This window comes from Sceloporus undulatus, chromosome 1, assembly GCF_019175285.1.
Source record: "Sceloporus undulatus isolate JIND9_A2432 ecotype Alabama chromosome 1, SceUnd_v1.1, whole genome shotgun sequence".
In the NCBI taxonomy this organism is placed as follows: domain Eukaryota; kingdom Metazoa; phylum Chordata; class Lepidosauria; order Squamata; family Phrynosomatidae; genus Sceloporus; species Sceloporus undulatus.
The window spans coordinates 237962584-237987268 of NC_056522.1; the positions used below are offsets into that span (position 1 = coordinate 237962584).

The following is a 24685-nucleotide window of genomic DNA, read 5'->3' on the forward strand; positions in this document are numbered from 1 at the left end:
TTTTTTGCATAAGAGCAAAATTGGATAAATAATATTACAATTTACAAATCAGTTTCAGAGGTACAAATCAAGTCTGTTTGCTTCCAGCTGTAGAGTGAACAAAATCCTCAAGAACATCTAAGTTTGGTCTGTGAATCAATCATTTCAGCTCTACACAGTCTTTCTCTTTCCATGTGTATGGGCCAGGTATCAGAGAAGGGACATCTATAGAATTGACATGGCCATGACCCTATTTCAGTGTTTCATGTGATGAAGAGAACAGGCCCACACTGTAAGCCCTGCCTCTTTAGCACTTTAACTTCCATTTGTTAATAGCCATACAGAATCTGAAGGGGAGGAGGAGCAAATCTTTAGGGCAATTAGATTCTTCCATATTTTAGCTCATTTAAGATGAATTACATGCCCATCCTCCAAGTGACAAGTAATAGAACAAATAAATACAAAATATAAGTAATGAGGGCTATTTAATGGCAATAAGAAGTGGGTAGAGGTCAGGGGAGAAAGTTTTGTTATAAGTTACATAACAAATTAATTCAAGTTCTGATTTTCAGCACAGCTTCTTATTCAGGGCATATTGAAAATATTATGAACTCCCCTAACAAAGTCAGCATTGTCAAGACAATGAGAGACCAAAATGTCTGTTGCCTGATGCTGTATGTCATGATATTATTGAGTAGGAACAGTATTCTAATAAGCTGTTCCAGCCACTTGGAATGTGGATTATATCTTAACAACCAAAATAATGGCTCAAATTATTTCATGTTGTATGTATAATGCAGAACTGAGATAACAATTCAGGCAGAACTTGCAGTTTAGGGGATTCTATGATGCTGACATATTGTGTTATACAAGCATTGCCTGTCTATGGACTTATACTTGTGATCCAGTAATGCCTCCTCAACAAATAGATGTGTAAACAAAGGTATCACAAATATCCAGTGCTGACTCTTTTCCTAAGTAAATGAGCCTTGTAAAGGGTGCCCTGAATTTCTTAAAACAATACTTTTTGATCAACACTTCTTATGTCACTATTGTTCCCTCGATAAAGCAAAAGGTAAAAACAGACAGTAGTAGTGAACAGAAATAGCAAAGTACATGTTTATTTATGTTTACTGTTCTAATGTCTTTTTAACATGTTGATATTATCATGATAGTATCTCTGAAGGATATTACGATCCACATATGAATTCCTAGAATTTAAGGGCAGTTCAAGACCACCAACAACGGAGTATAAATATTTTAACAGGTAATGATCCAGCTATATTTTCATGCTAGCACACAAGAGATTTCAAGTTTTGTTCAAACAAGATTTAGGCTGTGCCTGCTGCTAGGGATTGACCTAAGACTGAAGGAAAGTGGCAAGAACCCTAGCAATTCCCAAGAGTGCACAAGACAAGAATCCTACCTCTCCACACCTGAAATTAAGTAAAAATAGACAACAATCTGCTGTAAGACATGCATTATTTAGAAACAAGCATACAATAATAGTCATGGTGTACCTGAATCAGACTATTTGAACTTTCTATGTGGTGAGGCATGAGCTTACCTTCTTACCTTTCTAACACCTCCATACCAATTCTGGTAATAGCCATCAGTGCATGATCATAAATATTTGATCAGGGCTTACAAATGTAAAATCCAACAATGTATAGGCTCAGCTTCTACTACCAACAATTACTGTGTTTAATCTAGAAAATCAAATGCATTAATTGGGCACAAGCATGTTGTATTTTACATGCACAGATTGTATTTGAATGTCTTACCACTACATCAATGGCCCGAAACATCTGAAGAAGGGCATATATATTGGGTGTGGACAGGTGTGAAATACTCTTGTTACTGCGTCCAAGAACATAGGAGAGAGATTGGCAATTCTGTTATCTGATCCAACCCTTTCATTGCCATATATCTTCTATATATTTACTCCTCATGAGTGGTTGCTGGTGGCTCTGTGAGTGGGGCAGTGGGCCATTCCAGGCATTAGCCCAATGTTTAACAGAATGTAATTTATTTAGAGGTGAGAATTTATCAGCAGAGATAATGTACTCAATGCTTGGACTAAAGCCCAGAGCAGACCCATCACACTCATTGACATCAGAACTATTAGCCACTGTTGCTCCTATTCTCTCAAATGTAAATACCTTACTGCTTATATTATATACTGCACCAATAGCATGATGACCCTGTACTGTACATAAAACAATGGACTGGAATAATTCCTGTCTCATAGCTTGAGATAGGTGGGGTGGTAAAAGGGAAAGGAAAGAGAGGGAGTGTGGTTGATGTTGGTACTATATTTGGCAAGAAAAAAAGTAGAAGCAGTGATGCTGCAATGGTCCAGGAAACAGTTTGTAAAAACTCAATGTACCTCTCAGCTAAATAAAAAAAATATATGGAAATAAGTAGTATAGGAAGAATTTTAAAAATCAGTGAAGTACCTTCAATAAAAGTTGATACTTGGTAATCCTCTGGACAGGTTTAATTAAGTATGAGGAAATAGAATTTGCCAGACCATGTCTTTGTTGAATTTCCTTTGAAAAACACAAAAAACAAAATTACTAAAGCAAAATACAGTTAAAAATTATAAACAGAATACAACAAAATATATTCCTAGACTGTTACTGAATTTCAAAATCTGCCACACACAACCAATCAGAGCTGAAAAGTAGTCAGGCTGACCAGTTCTCTGGAGCAAATAATTATCACGTGGCTTCTCCAAAATGATATTATAGCACATAGAAATTTTTAACACTCCCTGTGGTGAACAGCTTTATGCAAACATGCCAATTAAGGCTTACTCTAAGTACATATTTACTGTTATAATGAGGTTTTTCTGATGTATAAAGGTTTAAATCATATTTGTTATTGTATGCCTTCAAGTCATTTCTGACTTATGATGACCTTAAAGTGAACCTGTCATCTTTTCTTGGCAAGATTCATTCAGAAGGAAGTTACCTTGGGCTGAAAGACTTGCTCAGGGTCACCTAGTGGGTTTTCATGGGATTCAAACCCTGGACTCCAATGTTCAGACCACTACACCATGATGGTTCTCTAGCCCCATCATTAAAGTCAAGATTAATTTCATGTTTATTTTTGGAAGATTTACAAGAACAGCCCAAAAACCCCACAAAAAACCATTTACAATAACACTTGTAAATGCAAAAAGATGCAATCAACATTTTTTAAAAGCAATGAGAACAAACTTCCATCACACCTTTTATGTTCAGCAAACTAAGAGAGGCAGTTACTCTTAACTCAGATCTTAGCCACCAGAGAATCCCCACTGACTTCTCCAACTTGCATGTGAACTCATAGCCCTATGTCTAATTGCCAGTCCCAGACTAGAGTAGTTTCACTGAATCATTTTATGAATGATAATTCAACAGTTCCATAATTCTCACTAACTCAGTGGGTCTTCTCTAGTTGGCACTATCAATTGGATTTAGACCAAAATTTGTTTTATGTCTTTATTTTATCTGTATAGCAAACTGCAATGGCAGAGGCACTGGCCAGCAGTTAGTAAAAGAGAACAGGTTTCATCAAACACAATACCTGAGTTGCCCCATTCCAGCACTGATTTCAGCCACAGTATTTCCTCTTCTAAAAGCAGTAGCTAAGTGCCCATTTGAAAAAGTAAAGGAAGTAAAAAGAACCCTTCTTTCTCTCTCCCATTAACTGGTGAGGGCACTCAAGGCAGAATCACAAGGGAAAACAAAGCCCTTGTCCACATATGTAGACTACTGAAATCCAGGCTGCCTGGCAGGTGTTTATGTGACTTTGACCCTTTGCTCATTTCTCTCCTCTCCAGAATAAAGTTTAGTGAAAATTTTTGAGAAAAGGACAGATCCATTTAATCTCATTCTTTCAGATTCCTCCCATAGGAAATGTGAAGACAGTGGAATCAGTAAGAATAGTAAGCAGCTGTCCTCACAGGGGAGCTGTGGGTCTCCACCACGGACTTCCCTATTGTTTTAGTTCCTTGGGAAATTAGGAAGTTACACACTGGTAAGTGACAGGACAGGTGCTGAGCAAAAGCAGTCTGCTGCACATCATTACCCAGGTTTGGGATCATGCTTCAGCAATAAGTGGAATAATTCAAAGTTCTCTCCATGACTGATTCCCATTTACACACACAGATCAGATTGCTAAAATAATATGCATGAAAACTAGCATGTAAATTGTAACTTCTGATAATCTTATATAAAGTTTTTTTCACTGTACACAATGTTGGGAAAATGCTTCCCAGGCAGCCAGCATGGTGTAGTGCTTTGAGGGCTGGACTGTGACTCTGGAGATCAATTTCCTGCTCAGCCATGAAATCCTCATTCCATACTCCCATTCTCAGGAGAAGACAATGGCAAACCTCTTCTGAACAAACCTTGCCACGAAACCCCATGATAGGTTCGCCATAGGGTTGCCATAAGTCAGAAACCATTTGAAAGCACAGGACAAACAACAAACACACACCTTAACATGGTACATATAATGAAAGAGTTGCATGTAATGTCCAAACCTACACATTGGTTTTCACATGTACTTCCAATTATGAATACACATTTCTTTTACTTCTAACAGTGCTTTTACTGAAATACTCTAGCTCAATATTTACAATTGTGTAATACGAACCAAATGTTTCCAAGACAGTAGTTTGTCTAATGAGTTGAGAAAAGCTGTATGTTTACAACATACAATCTTAATTGTGATACTACACTAATGCCAAGCTCCTTCCATACTGCAGTTGTGCCACAAGTGAAGTAGTTCCAATTAACCCAGGTTTCCCCTGCTGTCTTCCTTCATGGCACAGAATGCAATTCCATATTACTATACTGTATAGGGAAAACAGATTCTAGGTTTTAAGTACATTCTGGGCACCACAATTTAAAAAGGATGTTGAGAAGCTGGAACGTGTCCAAAGTAGGGTGACCAAAATGGTGAAGGGTCTGGAAACCATGTCCTATGAGGAACGAACTAGGGAGCTGGGGATGTTTAGCCTGGAGAAGAGAAGGTTAAGAGGTGATATGATAGCTTTGTTTAAATATTTGAATGGAGGACATATTGAGGAAGGAGCTAGCTTGTTTTCTGCTGCTCCAGAGAATAGGACCCGGAGGAATGGATGCAAGCTCAAGGAAAAGAGATTCCATCTCAACATTAGGAGGAACTTCCTGACAGTAAGGGCTGTTTGACAGTGGAACACACTCCCTCAGAGTGTAGTGGAGTCTCCTTCCTTAGAGGTTTGTAAAGAGAGGCTGGATGGCTATCTGTCAGGGATGCTTTGATTGAGATTTCCTGCATGGCAGGGGGTTGGACTGGATGGCCCTTGCGGCCTCTTCCAACTCTATGATTCTATGATTCTAAGTAAGAAACATATATATTAGTCTGGAATAAATTTTGCTTCATGGGGAAGGAGGAAGAGAGACAGAGTTAATCCATTATTAGGGATTATGAATTCATTGATCTCTTTTAGTTGGGTGGTAGGGGTGTTGGTGGAGATACTGGAAGAAAATCTACCTATAGTTGGATTTAGACTGCTAATTTATTGCTGTCAGCACACCCTTTAAGTTCAGTTTAAAGGTAAGTTCAGTTTAAAGTTAAGGAGACAAAAACCTTTCTATTAACATCCATAAAGCAATTAATCTGCTTATGATTTTCTGCTGCCTACCTCTTCTTTTCCAAAGCAGAACTGAAGAGATGCCAAGGAAGCCAAGAGCATATTGCAAACTTTTTATAAGACTGAGTGAGTTTATTAACAAGCAGCAGTCCAAAGTACAACCAGATTTAAAGAGTTTAAGCCTTAAAAATTGGTCAGACTCGCAGCTTCTTTCCTTTCTGTTGTTTTTCAAGAAAAAGATTTGATAACCTATCAGCTATTTTTAAAATACTCTGTTTGCACAATATAAATGGGCTAAAACATCAACTTATTGGTATTAACCAATATCAAAAGGTTTCCAACCCATGTAACACAGCTGGGCTGGAAAAGCTTAGCCAAGCAAATGCTTTTTAATCTCTGTCAACACCCTGTTAAACATGTAAATCTGCTGAAATGCTATACAGTATTCTTTTTAGAAGCTTTAGAGTAAACTAGAATGCCACCTGCTGGTTAGTGGATTTAATTGTCATACATAATTTCACCAAGGGGACAAAGATAATTCTAAAAGGGACTCCTGTGAGATCCTGTTCAATTAAAACTAATAATATTCTCCTTATCTTTCTTCTTTTTTTTTTTTAAAAAAAATCACTTGCTTTACACACTGAACTGCATAGAGAACATAGAATAAATGGTATATAATGGACCACACTATAAATGGCTGAATGTAGCATAGGATCAGAAACAACAAAGGGGACTACAAAGGTGGTAGCTGCCATGACTTCCAGGAGCTGCTTGACTGCTCTTGCACAGGGTCACCGGGTGCACTGGATCCAATGACAGGGTGATTATCTGATGTTATGGCCACGTCTATTGACTTCTCAGGTCTCAGGAACACTTGGGCCCTCTACTACATCTTGCAGCTCACACATGGCAAGAAAAAGTAATTTGTTGTCCCACCCAAATGGGCTTTCATTTGGATTGCATAAGCATATTTCTAAAGGCACTCATAGAATCTTAAAACCACAGAGTTGGAAGAGACCGCAAGGGCCATCCAGTCTTTATTTAAGGGGAAGGGGCTATAGATTCCCACAAGGATTGTTAAAAAGCCCCGAAACATGCTTGATCATTGGCAGTACAGAAAGTTAGAGCTACAGAGCTGCACAGGAATACCATTTGCTTGTGAGGGAGCCTAGCTTCCATGTCTCTTTGGTATCAAAAGGAGTGGAATGTGGTGTTTTCTTCCCCTTGCTTTGAGAGGCCTCCACAGTAATAGAGTGTGCTTAGATAAGAAATTGCAGGAGTTCGCATGCATCCAAAGTAGATTTTCCAATCTTCTGGAGGTTGGTGACTGAAGATGGCTTTTTCCTGGGTTGCGGAGCTACTTCTAGGAGGGCAACTGAAGGACAGGAAGGACAACTGAAGTGGCGTGAGGCTGACCCCTTTTAAAGATGGGATCCAAAGACAGAACAGATGACATGTTGATCTTGAGGTCTAGGGTCTTTGCCATCTGAAAGAGCTGATCAGCATAGGATTGGAAGTCTTCATTTGGGAAAGAGACTTCAGTTTGCCAGCCATAGAGTTGCATGAGGTGGAAGAGTCCACAGCCTCCAAGGTCGATGAAGAATTGGAATTGCACCTCCCTTCTATATCTTTGACTCCAGATCCTGAGGGAGACTGGGCTGGAGTGGAAGGTGTAGCTGGCTGTGAGTCAGAGATATGTCACACTGATGGGTAACTGTCTTAGCTGATGGGGGTTCCAACAGAGGGCCCAAGTGTTCCTGAGAGCTGAGAAGTAAGTAGATGTGGCCATGACTGTGCAGGTGGATGTGGACATAGGCTTTTTCACAGGGATGAGGGAGATTAACTGTATGAGGACAGCAAGAGACTAGTGATTGATCCCATAGAGTCTAGGCAGGATAGTCATACTGGTATGGACAGGGTCAACATCTCTGATCATAGGGTACTCACATAGGGAAGCAGTGTGGAGGGGTCAGGTACCAAGGAGATGGGTGAGATGGGAAATGAGAATCCTGATTGGCCTCAAGACAATTTGGTCTGGAGTGTGGAGTGTGTCTCAGTGTACGCCCGCAGATGGGGTGGTGAGAAGGAAGAATAGACTGCACCCAAAAAGTAGTTTTGTTTGGATTGAGGACAAGGAAAAGTGACAAGTGTTCAAAGGTGTGGCCTGGTTGTTGGGACATTTGGGTCACCTAACACAATGAGGAATAAGGATGGTTTGAATTGATCTGTCCTTATCCATTCTTCTCTTTTTTCCTTTTCTTTTTATTGTTGAACTTATCATGGCTCTTGTTGGCATGATTAGGCTTGTTACAAATCTGCCAAGCATAAATGGGGCAGTGGTCTTGTGTGACATAGGAGCAAAATAGACAACCCCAAAATGATAGATTGGATCTGCCGCAGCCCCAATCCAGCTATTTTCCAGCACAAAAAAGTGGCAGAAAGCTGCTCCTTTTTTTAGCCAGGAAAAAGCTGTATTTTCTGCTGCCCCCACAGCTTTGCAGTGCTCCTGTGGCATGCAGTGTCTAAATGCCGCACTGCCAGAGTGCCGTAAAGTTGCCTCTGTGTAAATGGCTAGGTGGCTTCACGGCAGCTTCCTGCCAGCTTGGGGCAGCCAAGCCGCTGGGAATCCAGCCCTCAATAAATGCAGGAATAGTCTTGGTCTGTCCTGAAGCCAAATGTGAGGACACTGAAGTCAGATAAGGTGGATAAATCAGAAATGGCTGTTAGTTCCACCATTGTATGGGAACAGCAGTGAAGCAGTTAATCTAGAGCCTAAACAAAGGCTTGATGGTCGCACGGGCAACTGTGAGACCTGCAGAAGGGCAAACTAACCCCTTTTCTTTTTTTTCTTTTAAAGAAAGGTAAAGGAGAACGAAAAGGAACAAAGTACAAAAAAAAAAAAAAAAAGAAGGAGGGGAAAAAAAGGGAAAAAAAAAAAAGAAAAAAAACCACAATAACCCCCTAACTGATGCTGTAGCTGTGTCAAGTCTGGCTCCTCTCTGCCTTATCTCCCCACCTGTATCTGAGATCACCAAGTGGCTATTATATTAAATTTCTACTGTTTAACCCATCACACCAGTTTCTCACATATTATGGCAGGACAAAAGAAAATGCAATTCCTGACAAGATGTAGAGGAAAGAAAAACATTGAGACCTTTGGTGGGAATTGCTAATCATGTGAACACTGCTAGGAGAGGGGCTTTTGCTTAGACACTTTTCAACTCTAGCAAGCTCTGACAGTTGCTGTGAAGCCACAGAACGACCCACAGAGATTATGATGGAGTGAACACTTTTCTTACCATTCCAGTCTGAAATATGGTTGTCATTTGATGAAGGAGGGAAGAACCAATGCCTCATCTAAGTTTATTCCCAAATGTGTACACATTAAACAAAATTATATTCTGTTTTTCCCCAAGTAGTTCTATAGTCTCAAAAACTGGGGGGGAGCAGTTTATATAACAGGGATACAACAGGCCAGCCTAAGCTGTTTTGCCTGGTGTGATTTAAAATCTTCAGGGACAGCAAAATGAACATGGAATCCATCTATTTAAACTTCACATACCAAGAGAAGGTAAGTTTTGTTGTTGTTATTATTATTTATTTTAAGAGCTAATGCCAGAGCTCTCATTACTAATTTTTGGTGATTTTCATTCATTTCTTGAAAAGAATTCATTTGCTCATTTATCTTGAGTTGGGAAGGGGAAAGTAACTATACACAACTATACACATGTGAGAGTGTGCAAATTTCCATTTCATTGAAATTACCAATTTATACCTGAAAAAGTAAACACAGAGAAAATCTGGCACAATTGTATGATAGGTAGTTATAGCGACAGCCTTGATTTTCCCAGTTGCTGTGCAGAAGTCTGCTATAATGGCTGTCCAGCTCACCTGCTTTTCTAAAAGGAAAAAAGTCCCATCCATATTGCTATGAGAGCTCCACTAAAAGATTTAAAACTATACAGTTAGAGATTGCAAGAGAGAGATGGAGGAGGGACAGACAGACAGATGTTGAGAAGCAAAATAGCAGTACAAGTCACCATCTAATCTAACAGGTTAGAGGAGTAATTACTTACATCAAAGAATGTTCCTGCATGCTCTAGGATCAGCTGGCTGGAGTCAGGCTTGTTTTTGCAGTAGGTAACATACATCTGAAATTTATCAGCCTATGAAGAAATACCAAGTGTGGGCAGATGGGAGTGACAAGATGCTTATATCCTTTCTCACTTCCAAAGAATAAGACTCTCTTTCTAAGACTATTACTGATTAAAGGAACAATGAAAAGTATAATATATGTCTAAATATGAGAAGACTGTAAGAAAACAATAGCTAAATTTCTCTGTAAATGACTTCCCCCCATAACTCAATATGTGTCTCCAAATGCATTTCAAAATATTACTCATGGTTCCTAATGACATTTCAATGTCTTTCTAAATATCTCTTTTTGCCACTGAAATATGGCTTGCACAACAGCTACAATTAGGTTGTCAGAAGTAACCATTGGAGCTAAACATCTGAATGCAAATGGACAGATTACATACCCATAACTGTGGTTCTTCAAGTTTTCAATCTGTGAACTCACACATGAGTCATTCTGTACCTGTGCAGCTACATGTTAGGAAACTTCTAGAGTCAGTTAGTACTTTTGGTGGGAAGCCTGCTCACTCCCTATTGCACCTAATACTAGTGCTTTCCCACCCACTCTTCTTAGGCCCTATACAGACAGGCCAAAATAAAGCTGCTTCGAGTCACTTTGGAGGTATGGTGTTTCAATGATGCATGAGTTCTAAGAGTCTGGAAGCTGCACCAAAGCTGTACTCCAGTACTTAGGATGGGAACGTGACTTTGGTGCGGCTTCTGGACTCTTAGGATGCATGTATCATTTAAACAGCATATCTCCAAAGTGACTCGAAGCAGCTTTATTTGGCCTGTCTGTATCAGGCCTTAGTTACTTTTCATCCATCACACTGTAGGGAATTTGATCCATACAGCCTAAAAGTGTTTCACTTATGACTGCTCTCCTTCAGTTGCTTCTGGTGATTTCATTTTACCTTTTATTCTTTTCTCTTTTTGTTGCTTTCATTAGCATCTTCATTATTACAGAGAAATGCATACACCACCCTTTTTCTTTCACCTGTCAGCAACTTTACTGCCTCCATCAGCCTCTTCAAAAGTATCTCAGATGCAGCCAGAAGATCCCACAATCCGACAGTCTGGGCTCATGAAGTTACCAAACATAGTTACGCAGGTACAGAATGAGTCATGTGTGTGAGTTACAGAGACCACAAAGAAGAATCCATACCTAAAGGTACTGAACACTGATGTAATTCTGGTCCTGTCTAAAACTTGTACTTAGTAGTTCACAGCAGCTCTTTGATTAAAGAACCAAGTATTTATTAGAAAATAATATGGAATTTTAAAACTTCACAACATACTTTTCTACATCTGGGATGGAAATTATGTGGCTCTCCAAATATTGCTGGACTGCTACTCCCAAGAGTCTTCACCATTGGTTATGTTGCTGGGAATCACAGTTCAACAATATCTGGAGGGCCACATGTTTTCTACATGATAGAAGAATCAGAAGAGAGGGAGCTGGATAATGAAAGGTACAAGAGACTGGAAAGGATCACTTTGTATCTGTAACTCTTTGTGGCACATTAATAGCATCAGCCATGGGCAGAGGCCAGATGAAGTATGAGTTGCAAGTTACTAGATGTAGTCACTGATTTATCATACGGTTGGTGTTAGCACCTGTAGAAAAAAAAAACTCCTAAAAGATCCACATCTTTCATAAACTATTTAAGAGTTTCACATTCCACACTATCTTTGCTGGTGCAAAGCTGCTGGGTCCCTATTACAAGTGCTTGATGCCAATTAATAAAACAGTACTATGTTAAGCCTTATTACCCAAGTGACAAAGCAGTGTCCCACATCTTCAGGAAGTTGTTCATATTTTTCTAGCTCTTTCAGAAAAATGCTGAAAACATAAAGAGACAGAAGATAGTTAGCCTACAGATTTTCAAATAATGAGATATTAATGAGTATTTATATCCTCAGATCCTCTGTGGAATCCTGTTTGTCTCAATGAGATCAGATGAATGTACATCTGACTGATGCATATATATGGGAAAACATTCCTAACTCTATTTAATAAAAAGGGACCTCCAAATTCACCTTCAATTTGTAATCAAATTATATGAAAGATGTGCAAAATCTATTCTCTGCTATTTAATTGATCTTATCAAAATGGTTTAAATTTCCCTTGAAATGCCCATAGATTTTTCAAGGGAACAGCACCCACCACATTCACTTAGAATTTTGCTTTAGGAGATATGCATCATCCACTCTGCTTTAGCACCATCCACATTCTGTATTGGGCTGAGATTAGGTATTTGAGTTCTGGTTATCCTGTCTGTACAGTGTGCCACTCTCACAAGACTATTATTCTTTGATATGAGCTGTAATATCTATCATGCTTTCCCATACTACTCTCTTTCATGTGGGGGTTAGATTTCATGTTAACACTAAATAGTACTGGAGTCAATATAATTTTATTTACTTTAAGTATTTCTGATTTGCCTCCCAGCCCTCATGGGCTCCTGAGGCAATGAACAAATAAAAGCTAATTAAAACAATACAAAGATAGAAAACATTTTAAAAACACATTGAAATACTCTTTTAAAACTCCTAAAAGCCATCTAAAAAACAATCACAGAATCCAGTTTCGAAACAGTTAACAGAACAGTCTCAAACACTGAATGCCATATGAAATAGAACTATTTTGGCTGCCTGCCAGAAGCTTAAAAGAGTTGGGCCAGCTTAACTTTCTTGCGTAAAGAGTTCTTCAGCCAAAGCACCATTACAAAGAAAGCTCTGTTACCTACCAACTTAACTTCACTAGGTGTTGAGACAGGCAACAGGGCCACATCTGAAGACCTCTGGCAGGCTCAAATGGGAGAGGAGGTAGTCTTTCAGATTTCTTGGCCCCAGATCATCTAGGTCAATTTGTAGGTCAACATGAACAACCACAAATTGAGCTCAGAAGCAAATTGGAAACCAGTGTAGTTCCTGCAGAAGCAGTGTTATATGCTCTCTAACATGCATACCTGACACTACTCTGGCTACTGAATTTCCTACTACCTGCAGCTTCTGAACACTTTTCAAGGGCAGCCTCATGTAGAGCATATTACAGTAGTCTAATCGGGAATATAAATGAGGCACGAACACTGTGGCCAGATCTGCTTCCCCAAAGAAAGGGTGCAGGTGGCACACTGGCTGAAGCTGGGCAAAGGCACTCCTGGCCTTCACAGCAACTTGGCTTCCCTGGAGGAGTGTTGGGTCCACAAGCTCCTCTAAACTATGAACCTGATCTTTCAGAAGAAGAGTGATTCCAGTACTGCATTGGTTTTCCTACTGACCAACAGCACTTACATCTCGTCTGAATTAAGCCTCAATCTATTCACCCTCATCCAGTGCTTTACTGCATCCAGACAATGATTCAGTATTTACTGGCATCAGTTATAATGGAGAGTGAGAGCTTGGTACCATCAGCATCTATCTGTCTGTCTATCTATCTATCTATCTATCTATCTATCTATCTGATATTGAAACTCTTGACACAAGTGGAAGCACAGTATAAATCACCACATGCATGCTTGTGCATGTTTGAAATACCACCCATATCATAATCAGGCGTAATCATAATCATAAATAGGTACTTCCATCATGCATCAGGTATCATGCCAAATATTTCCAGGGAAACTCAATGAAACAATTATTACTCTATTTTATTTTATTTTACTTAATTTGGTTTAATTTGGTTTCATTTGTATCCTGCCTGTCCATTAAATAAATAGTGATCAAGGCAGCTAATGTTCATTAAAAAGATATTAAGAATTTTAAAACAGATTAGACAATAAAACCATTCAAATGATCACATGACACCAAGCATTTAAAATAACCACATTAATCAATAAAGCTCTTTGAAAGGCCTCTAGGAAAAGATGTGCCTTCATACTCTTCCTAAAAGCAGTAAAGTGGGAACTGAATGTAAATCTGAGTGGAGTAGCTTCCCCAGTCTGATGAGAACAGCAGAGGAAAAAGCCTTTTCTGCCTTCCCATCAGGTGGGCCTCCACTATATCAATTTAAATAATACTTTCTTATTTTCTTGCCCTGGATGAGAAAGGGTATCTTGACACATCAAGACATAGTGTTGAAAACAAACAAGTCAGCTTGTCACTGTAATGAGATTTTGTGGGTTTTTTGGCATTTGGCATTTTTTTAGGGAAAAAAATACTTGCACTCAAAGCATTGTATTTTTTGTGTTTGTGTGCAGAAGCCAACGTTTTGTACAAAAAAAGTTGTTTTTTTTCACCATTTTCTCTGTGTGTGTGGGGGGGGGGGGGGAGGCATTTTTTTGGTTAAAAAAAGTCAAAAAAATACAAAAAGAATTGAGAAATACACAAAGTCTCTCATAATCTCCACGCAGCAGGGAGGAAACTTTTGAAGTTCTTTGTTTTTGTGTGCAAGAAGGAAATAAGCAAAGATATGCATCCCTATCCACAGGCATTGGTACTCATAACAGGGTGTCTCTGGAAAAATGTACTGTGTGGAGAATACAGGTAATTTCTTTGACAGTCACCTCCATGCTGTTTAGGGCTTTAAAGGTTAAAACCAACACCTTGAGTTGAGCCCAGAAAAAAATGGGCAAAACATAGGTTAGAGACTGATTTGGGCACATGTTATATGGCCTAAAACAGCAAGATCTCTTCCTATGAGGGAACCTTTCTTTAAGCAATTAAGAATACATACTTATTATGAAAGTCGTAGATCTCCTGGATATTGCCAAATATTATGTGCTCTTTGTTAAGAATCCCTGGTGGTATCTCTTCCACTCCACTTGTCATTTCCCAAAGATAGGTCTAGAATACAACAGCAGTTCTTAAACACAGAAAAGAAGTACACAACAGAATAATAGAGCTTTTTTTGTTAGAAGTGTATAATTGGTGAGATAATGTGTGGTTCTAAGCTTTCAAAACTAATAATCCAGAAAACTTTTTTTTAAAAAAAAGATTGCAGCTAATTCAGCTGACACAAAAGTGTCAACAGTTGAGGCAAACTACAGACAGTTTTGAGGTAAAGGTCCATTTGTTTTTGTGCTATGCATACAAACCCTTTTCTGAGATCCAGTCTGACTGTTAATTTTGCCCCTGTCACTTATTCGCACCAGCACTGTATACTGATAGAAAACGCAATCTGTCAGTTTTGAAAACATCAACTGCACTCACATTCCACACCAGTCCACTTATTTAGAAAATAAGAAGCTTGCACATATACAGACTGTTGATAAGCAAATAGCATAAACCTTCCATCTCATCTGGAAAGAAATGACAGCAGTCTGCAGAGAACTATGAATCTCAATGCATGCCATCTGCTGTGGCATCTTGAAAAGCCTAAATTCTTAAACACCCTGCCATAGTTTAGGAAAACTACCTGGATTCCATATCAGAGCTCTCTTTCAAGCATTTGGTACCCCCAACAAATTTGATCATTATATCACAAATAGATCTTGGAAGAGTCTAAAAAAATTAAAGTTTTCAAATTTGTGGGATTTTATATAAGCATCCAGAAGTCACCTTGCTTGCCTTGCAACATACCTCTAAACATTCGTGCAAATCCCTGACATAGGCCTTCTCAGTCTGAAGCAGTTCAGCCATGATGAATCTAGAAGGAAAAATGTTTTTGAATAAAGGTTTTTATTATAACACTCACTCACAAACATAAAGAGAGAATATTATATGCAGTGATGTCCCTTTATTTAAAAGGAAGCTCTTTGATTCAACAGAGGCTTCTGCAAAGGGAGAGTGGAATTTTTGCCTTTTTTCTCCGTTCTGTTTGCAGCCCTGTGTACTCTTCAAAACCTTCTCCGGAGGGCTGAAGGACCTTCAGGAACACCATAAGGATAATGAAGCATGCTACAGAAGAAAGGGGGAATTGTTGAAAATTGCTTCCCCCACTCCTTCCAACAAAAACTTCTGCACAGAGATTTATGTGAGCAGAGGGACACAACTGAGCAGAGGGATGCAACCCAGCTTGATTTAAGCTGCATCTACATTGCAGAATTAATACAGTTTGACATAGCTTTATCTGCCATGGCTCAATGCTATGGCCGCCTGACTTACTGGTCTGGTCTGGTTGCTACGGAGGAAGCCAGGTGGCTTTTCCTGGTGGTCCCTGCATGAGGTGGCTTGGGCCTCTAGGCTCCGCGTGAGGTGGCTCGGGCCCCGGCAGCCACGCGGCAGCTTCAGCCAGCCAGCAGCACTTCTGGTCCAGTAGGATTCCAATTCCCAGGCTACCAAGGGAGCGGAAGTGGTACTGATTGGCCAGGAGGCCAGGATGGTGCAGCCATGACCAGGCAGTTCGTTTCATCAACCAACACGGGTTGGTGGATGGTAGATCCAGACCTTATGCTTTTTGGGCCAACCCTCTACACTTACCTGCTGTATTCAATAAAGTTGTAGCCTTTTTCTGCCAACTGGGTGTCAGTTGTGTTTGTCCACCTCCCTCCCCATTCCACAGCAATTCGCCTTCTCTGTCAAAGAGTTCTGGTGTCACAACAAACTACAAATCCCATGATCCAATAGGATGGAGCCATGACAATTAAAGCAATGTCAAACTACACTAAGAAAGGAAGAAACAGATTTAAATGCTATATAGACTGAGCTTATCAATGTTTCCTCAGAAGCAAGCTTCTACAGCGTTTATCTTTCTATGCAACCTGACCATTTTTAGATGAAAGAAGGAACTACAATTTACTTAGTTGTTTCATTACACATCATCACATTTCCAATTTATAAAAGTGTTGTTCTTAAGGGATGTCAAGATGACAGAAGGAACATATAGGGTCAAATTCACTCAACAAAAAGTAAGTGTGACCACCCTGCTGTAAGGGATGAAAAAGGAATTTAAGTGCTAGCTAGGTGATGTACCGATCAGTACTGGATTGGGATGGTGGAAATGGAAATGCAAATTTCAAGTCAGCTGTGAAGCTCACACTGTTTACTGTCTCTCAGTGTAACTTACTTAACAGGGTTATGATGAGGACAAAACAGGAGAAAGGATTAGGATGTTGACAAGCTGGAGCACGTCCAGAGGAGGGTGACTAAAATGGTGAAGGGTCTGGAAACAATGCCTTATAAAGAGAGATTAAGGGAGCAGGGTATGCATAGCCTGGAGAAGAGATGGTTAAGAGGTGATGTGATAGCCCTGTTTAAGTATTTGAAGGGGTGTCACATTGAGGATGGAGCAAACTTGTTTTCTGCTGCTCCAGAGAATAGGACCTGGAACAATGGATGCAAGCTGCAGGAAAAGAGATTCCACCTAAATATTAGGCGGAACTTCCTGACAGTAGGAACTGTTCAACAGTGGAACACACTCCTTTGGACAGTGGTGGAGTCTGCTTCTTTGGAGGTCTTTTAACTGAGGCTGGATGGTCATCTGTTGGGGATGCTTTGATTGTGAGTTCCAGCATGACAGAGGGTTGGACTGGATGGCCCTTGTGGTTTCTTCTAACTCTATTCTATGATTCTATGATTATGTAATTTGCCTTCAACTCTTGTACAGAAGGTGCAACAATAATTACATAAGCAAGTAAAGAATAAAGAAAAATAGGATATTTAAAAATAAGATAAATACTTGTAGTGTTATCAATGCCAGATACTAGTACTACATAAATAATTCCTAATATTTTTCCTTCCTCAGCCTGCACTAGTTCCAGTCTCTGATATTTTATATTTTCTTCTGTGTTATGGGAACCTATTTAGAATCAAAGTTAGTTTACATCTGAAACTTTATATTGTAGCTATCTCAGCATGACTATGTAATTTGCATAATAGTTGCATAATTCCATAAACTGTAACATTTCTGGAACGAAGAATAAATGAAAATGTTGTTAATCTTACTGGGGCTATATAAACAGAGTTTTTATCTTGATAAATACAACAAATGAACATTTAGTCATCCACACACAAAGAACATGAGTTCTTTTTCTCATAATGAAGATTCTGTATAATGCTTTTTCATATTTCACTGAGGGCAGCAATACAATTGTGTTCAGCCATTCAGTGATTCAGGCAGCGGTAAGGAGTATGTTGCATGCAGATTTCTGCATTTCAGTGTGAAATGTGTCCATCATTCTGAATTAACAAAAAGCTGTACCTCCGAGAAAGTTGTCACAGTGTAAAAAAAAAAAAAAAAGTGAAAGGATTCCTTCCATGACAAATAGGTAGAAATAAGAATAAGATATCATGGTTTATGTTTATGTCTAAAGACAAGGTTTCACTGAGTCTCCTGTGTTATCAAATATCTTTTTTCAAGCACTTTAAAAGACAATAATATGCAAGAATACAACTATATCCCAATTCACCCCAGACTCTTGTAATCAGTGCAATATAAACATCTAATTTTCTCTCTGCTTCCCATACTGCATTCAACACAAATGTACAGAGCAGGACATCCCACTCTCCTCACAAGTGGCTGAGCTTGCCAAGTTTCTGAGTGAACCTACTGCTGTTTCCCATTCATGTAATATTTACTGAGACACCCATTTCTCATCACTTACTCTTTCTTTCTGGCTGACTTCCTTTTTTCTTCATTAGCTTCATGATTGGCATCCCGTAGCTTCACTTCACGATCTGACAGACTTGCTGGGATGATGTCCAACTCTAGGTCCTTGTTATCCTAAAAAAAAGTGTGACTTGAGTTTTAATCACATTCCTACACCTGGTACAAGTCAATGTATTACAAAGTGAAAGTGTGTGTGTGGGGGGGGGAGAAGGAGAGTTAGTGAGTATTATAGAGGAAAAAGGAACAACTACAACTGCATCTATATAGTTGAGAGCCAGCTTGGTGTAGTGGTTTGAGCACTGGACTATGACACTAGAGACCAGGGTTCAAATTCCTGTTGAACCATGGAAACCCACTGGGTGACCTTGGGCAAGTCATAGTCTCAACCTTAAAGGAAGGCAAAGGCACAGCCTCTCTGAACAAATCTTGCTAATAAAACCCTGTGATAGGTTCACCTCAGGGGTGTCATAAATGGGAAACAAGTTGAAAGCCCACAAAAACAATAATCCACACAGTCATTAATGATTACCAAAGAACATATCTATTTTGCTGCGGGAAAGGGGAGATGGTTGTGTAGTGTCAGTCCTCTCCCCCCATCACATTTGATATCCTCTATCCATCAAACACTCCTTTCCAAGACCAGTGACGCTCCCTTCAAGAAGGGCATGGCCTTCCTTGTGGTAACTCTGGGTCACCTAATGTCACAGTATGTAGAGAGATCTTGTAGCACTTTTGAGACTAACTGAAAGAAAGAAGTTGGCAGCATGTGCTTTTGTAGACTTCAGTCTACTTCCTCAGATGTTTTTGGTACGCCTCAAAGAATACTTCAAGGACTATGACACCAGTGAGGAGAACAATACACAAGCATTACCCCTGTCTCCTCAACATAAATGTAGAAATTATAGTAATGTATCTGAGACTCAGGGGAAAAAAAACTGCACATGCATTCCTCCTGATGGCTGGTGCATGGAACTAGACTCTGTATAGAATGCTTCCACTGCCGTGCCCACACAGAAAAAATCAACAAGAGACACAATTTACTATGGAATCTCAGTTGCAAGGAACAAGATGGCATACACAGTCTCAAGAACAATCCTAATATTGTCATCAATGAGGCTGACAAAGGAGGAGCAGCAGTCATCATGGATAGATCTGCCTACATACAGGAAAATATCCTTAAACCATATATGGACAATATCCTTAAACCATATGCCACCAACACTCCCAGCTATGTGAAAGACATCACGAACTTCCTACAGAAGATACAATCCATCCACAACCTTCCAGGAAACACCATCTTAGCCACTATGGATGCGGAATCCCTGTAGACAAACATCCCACACAAAGAATACAAGCTATCAGGAACATCAGACCTTACCAGACCTAGCCACCAAGGACTGCCACTTTGTACTCACACACAATTACTTCACTTTTGGTGACAATGTATACATTCAAGTTAATGGCACTGCCATGGGCATGCACATGGAACCACCATATGCCAATATCTTCATGGTCAGCCTAGAACAACACTTCCTTAACTCCTGCACCCAGAAATCGCTCCTCTACCTGAGGTACATTGATGATATCTTCATAATTTGGACTCATGGAGAAGACTCACTCAATATATTTCACCAGAGTTTGAACAACTTCCATCCCACCATCAACCTCAGCCTGGAACTATCTACAGAACAAGTTCACTTTCTAGATACCACAGTATAGCTACAAAATGGACATCTAAGCACCACAATATATCACAAATCCATGGACCACTACACGTACTTACATGCTTCCAGTTTCCACCCTCAACACACCACCAGGTCTATAGTTTACAGTCAAGCCCTCTGATCGCATCTGCTCAGACCCACAAGAAGGGATGCCAAACTCAAAGAATTACAACAAGCATTCCTCAAACTACAGTACAGTGGGCCCTTCCCTTACATGGGGGATCCATTCCAGATTCTCTTGCATGAGGGAAGTATCAGGTATACTTGAGCCCTATTGAAAACATCATACCTTGCATTTCAATAACAGAAATAAAGCAGAAGGGAACTAAAAGAGAAATTAACCAGAAAAATATATCAGGTAATCTTGGAGGGATTCTACTGCAGCATTCAGTGCCACTGTTCAATTCTTTGTTCTTGTTTCAAAAAATTCCTCATCCACTGTGGACGAGGGCCTGCAACTGGAAGGGGAAGCAAAGGAAGTATATTCTGGGGAGAAATTCTTCTTGTGGAAGTTGGCATCAAAGCCATTTTTCTGACCTGTATGGATCCCAAGTGAATTTTATGGTGATTTATATCTGACAGTAATTTTGAGAACACTCTGGGTTGCATCAGCAGTGCAGAAATAATGCAGTTTGACACCACTTTAACTTCCATGGAACCATCCTACAGAATACTCGGATTTGTAATTTTGTGAGGCCCCAGAACCTTTTTGTCAGAGAAGGCTAAGACCCTAAAAAACTACAAATCCTTAGATTTCATAGCAGGGAGCTACAGAACATAGGCAGGGTACAGACCGCCAGAAAGAGGTGGCTGGCAGCCACCTCTCGTTTGCACATAGCCACGCTGCAGCAACCAAATTGCACGACATGGCTACATGAGGAAGAAAGGTTCACTGAAAAGTGGCTCCTTTTTGTGCCATCGCAAAGTGCTGGTGGTGGCGTGAGCACATCGCTGCTGCGCAGCTCCATCTGGAGGCCGTGCAGTAGTGACATCATTGCTACACATGCCATCTATTCGGTGCCATGCAGCGAGGACGCCCTTATCATGTGTGAGGGGCGAGGGGTGTGTGGGCGGGGTGCCCTTCACACGTGACGAAGGCATCCTTCAGGGCCTGTCTGTACCAGCCTTAGTCATGTCAAGCTGCATTATTTCTACAATATATGCACTCTAGGTGGATGAATGAATGAAATAACTTTTTTCACAAAGAACCCTGTGAAGTTTCAGCTCTATCTTCTTGTTTAGAGAAAGTACTATCATATCTGCTACACAGTTTCAATTCTTCTATAAGTCATTTTAAGGAATGTCAGTAAAACATGTGACTTACAGTACCTCTGTATTGATTCCAAGAGCTTTTTCCAAAGAGTAACGGTATTTCCCCATCCGCATTGAAAAGTCTCGATAGCGTTTGTCAACAGTGGTAACCCACTTCCTGATTTCAGTGGCATGAGTATGTCCTTTCTCTACAAAGCTATCGGCCAGCTGAATGAGAAGCTTCACTTTCTCCTTGGTTTGCTGCTCAAAAGACAGTTTCTCAGTTATCACACCATAAATATTCTGTTCAGTTTCAGTTTACAAAGTTGCAATATGGACATCATATTCTTCTAAAATACTACTAAAACTTTTAGTGTTTAAAACTTTCCAGACTTCATTAGAAACATAATACAGTGGTCCCTTCCCTTACGCGGGGGATCCGTTCTGCCTCCCCCCCTCAGTAAGGGAAATTTTACCTATGTTCGAGCCCCATTAAAGCTAATGGGGCTTGTGCTCGCAGCGGTGCGGCAGCACAGCAGCGCACCAGCACGCACGCACCATAGGCGCGCACCCCGTTACACTTTCCAGGTCACAGGACCACTTCTTCCAGCGCAACTTCCAGCATATGCTGGAAGTTGCATAAGGCATGCCAGCTTATGATGTGGGCGCACTGTATAGGTGTGATGGAATTTCTCTCCCATCTTATTAACTATAATACTTCTGAATTTGCACATTATCTCTCAGATACTGGGTCCAATTTGGTACTTAGGCATGATTTTGTTGCTTCTACTAGAATCTGAGATGCCCCACCCTCCTACAGCCCTTCACACATCCTACCACGGGAATTCCTCTGGAACTGGTTTAAAAGGTGGGGGGCACTGCAGGAGTAATGAGGGGTGCCAATCCTGTTAAAACAGTGAAACCCAACCTGTCTGTTTGTTTAAATAGTTATAAGTAAAAATAGGTAAAGGTACTCCCCGTTGACAAGGTTGTCAAGTTGTGTCCAACCATAGGGGGTGGTACTCATCTCTGTTACTAAGCCAAAGAGCCAGCGTTGTCAGAGACTACTCTGCGATCATGTGGCCAGCATGATTGCACAGGGTACTGCTGTCAGAATCTGGTATATTCTGTCATAAGATGGGTATTGTTGTTATGTATGAGCATGTTATAAGGAGCCCTGGTGGCGGCAGGGCCAGTACTGCAGCCACAAAGTTGTGAATGTGATCCCAGACAGGGCTCCAAGGTCCATTCAGCCTTCCATCTTTTCACAGGTTGGTAAAATGAGTATCCAGCTTGTTGGGGGCAATTGGCGTACACATTGTAAACCACTTAAATCGAATGCTAGTACACTGATAAGTGGTATAGAAATGGACTTGCTATTATTATTGCTATGTTCAGTCAGGTGTTATAGTGTTTTAGATATACACAAGAAATATATGAATCTGAAGAGTACATTGTGATATAATGAGAATGATGGTAGTACTTTTTTATACTTTGCCTATATGATACTGTTTTTCGATTATCTTGACAATTATAATTTTATTGTAATTTTTTAAAGATGTTTTTATTTGTGAGACACCTTGGGTCCCTTCTGGAAGAAAGGCAGCATACAAATTAATAAAATACTAATGTAAATAATTGGTGGTGGTTCAAAGGGATGTTGTATGCAGGAACATACAGATGTCTTGGGAAGGAATTTTCTCAGTGTCTGCTTGCAGGAAACAGATATTAGAGATGGGGTCTAGATGGTAAGGGTGTGTGTGTTGATGAATTAGGCTAATATGGTAGAGAGAGTTGATATGTTTTAATTAATATATAAAGTAAGATGAAGCCTGCAAACTTTTGGGGTGTTAATATTATGCCAATTGTTAATATTATGCCAATTCATTTAGATTTTTTCCCCTGAAATAAAGTTTTACTGTTTGCAATATAGAAGACTTGTTTACTGATCTCTGAGGAGAAAAAGCAGTTCTTGACACCTGCACAATAAAAGTAACCTAATTTAAAAGAATTAAAACAACAAGAATAACTTTATAAAGCTAAAAACACATTAACAGCTTAAGTATTCATAGGGATCCTGGTCAATGTCAGAGTGGGAATGTACAAATTCAAAAACATTTTAGATTAGAGCAGAAAACAAAAATAAAACAAACCATCCCTGATACATCTAGAGGAAAGGTTTTATAACTACACACTGTAGCTTCTATTTTCCCTGATTAACCTCTACCCACTAGATCACTCCAAGCTATATCCTATACAGTTCTAGAGGCTTTTTCCAATTCACAGAAGCAGCTTTAGTGGGACCTTGGCAGTCATGGTGGACAAGTAAAAGTCAGGTACCCTGTATTGTGCAAGTGACAATACTTTTGACTAGAATGAAGTTTACTAAGTACATGTCTATATTGCTCTAGCTGTTGGCCATAAGCTAAATTGGAGATGGTAAAAAAAAAAAAAAGCACCTCACTTACAAACCAGAATTTTCCCACTGAAACACACTGCCACTTTTCTACAGGTAACATTTTACAGAATGGTTTGCTGTTGGAGCAATTTTTGAAAAGAATCAGTTTAAGCAGACTCTAACAGTACCATTCATGTGGAATTATCCATCCATATATTCATAAATTTATGAGAAGTATCTGAGGAAGAGGCTATGTCATATGAAGATCTGGAAACTGACAAAAAATGATGGGTGTGTCTGTGGAATGGTATATTGATGTACATATTCTAAATTAAGATATTTTTTGGTTTGCCTTTCAGGGCCATGTCATCACAAGTCAGATTCTAAAGCAGTTGGACTCCCCAGCAAAAACAGATGCTCACACATACTCAAGCCCCATAGGCTTGAGTGGGGCACCCCTGTGCGTGTGGCCCATGCGTGTGCGCCATTGAAAATAGCGGAAGTCACCCTTCCATGAATATTCAAGGTCGCGGATCTCAGATCTGCGAGTTAAGAGCGGTGACTACATGAAGTATAATATATCATTAAAATCAAGAATATATCAAAACAAAATTGAATTAAAAACTCTAAAATAATCAATCATAGCAACCCACCACTGTAATTTTAAAAATAGTTAAATCTATTTTCAACTGGATTAAAATAAGCAATGTACAAGGTGATGATAGGAAGGCTGCAGAGCATTGTGTAAACACAGGCAGATGCTGGAATTTATGAACTAGGGGAAGACAAATATGGGGTTTTATAGTTCTTTTAGAATAGCTAATCATTATGAAATTAGGTGATCTGCATTTGATTTCAAGACTATTACATTTTTATTTTTTCACATTTATTTAGAAACAAAAGATACATGCAGACAAAAGTGTAGCTGATTAGAAATTCAATGAATTATGACTGTATAAAAGAAACCCATCTCTCTCCCCCTTTGTTTTTGTACAAAATGTTTGCACCACTGCCACAGCAAGTAAAAGGCAGCAAACCTAGGTAGTTGTATGACTACTTATGCTTTCCCAAGGAAG

At 39.7% G+C, this 24685-nt stretch overlaps 1 protein-coding gene across 1 annotated transcript in view; it reads right to left on the reverse strand.

The window, feature by feature from the left end:
* Positions 1–24685, reverse strand: part of KALRN (kalirin RhoGEF kinase) — a 695315-nt gene that overhangs the window by 156889 nt on the left and 513741 nt on the right. Inside the window, 7 exon segments of the mRNA XM_042446189.1 lie at positions 2439–2531; positions 9685–9774; positions 11519–11588; positions 14424–14533; positions 15269–15335; positions 18232–18350; positions 21290–21472. Coding sequence (XP_042302123.1) covers positions 2439–2531; positions 9685–9774; positions 11519–11588; positions 14424–14533; positions 15269–15335; positions 18232–18350; positions 21290–21472 — 732 coding nt within the window.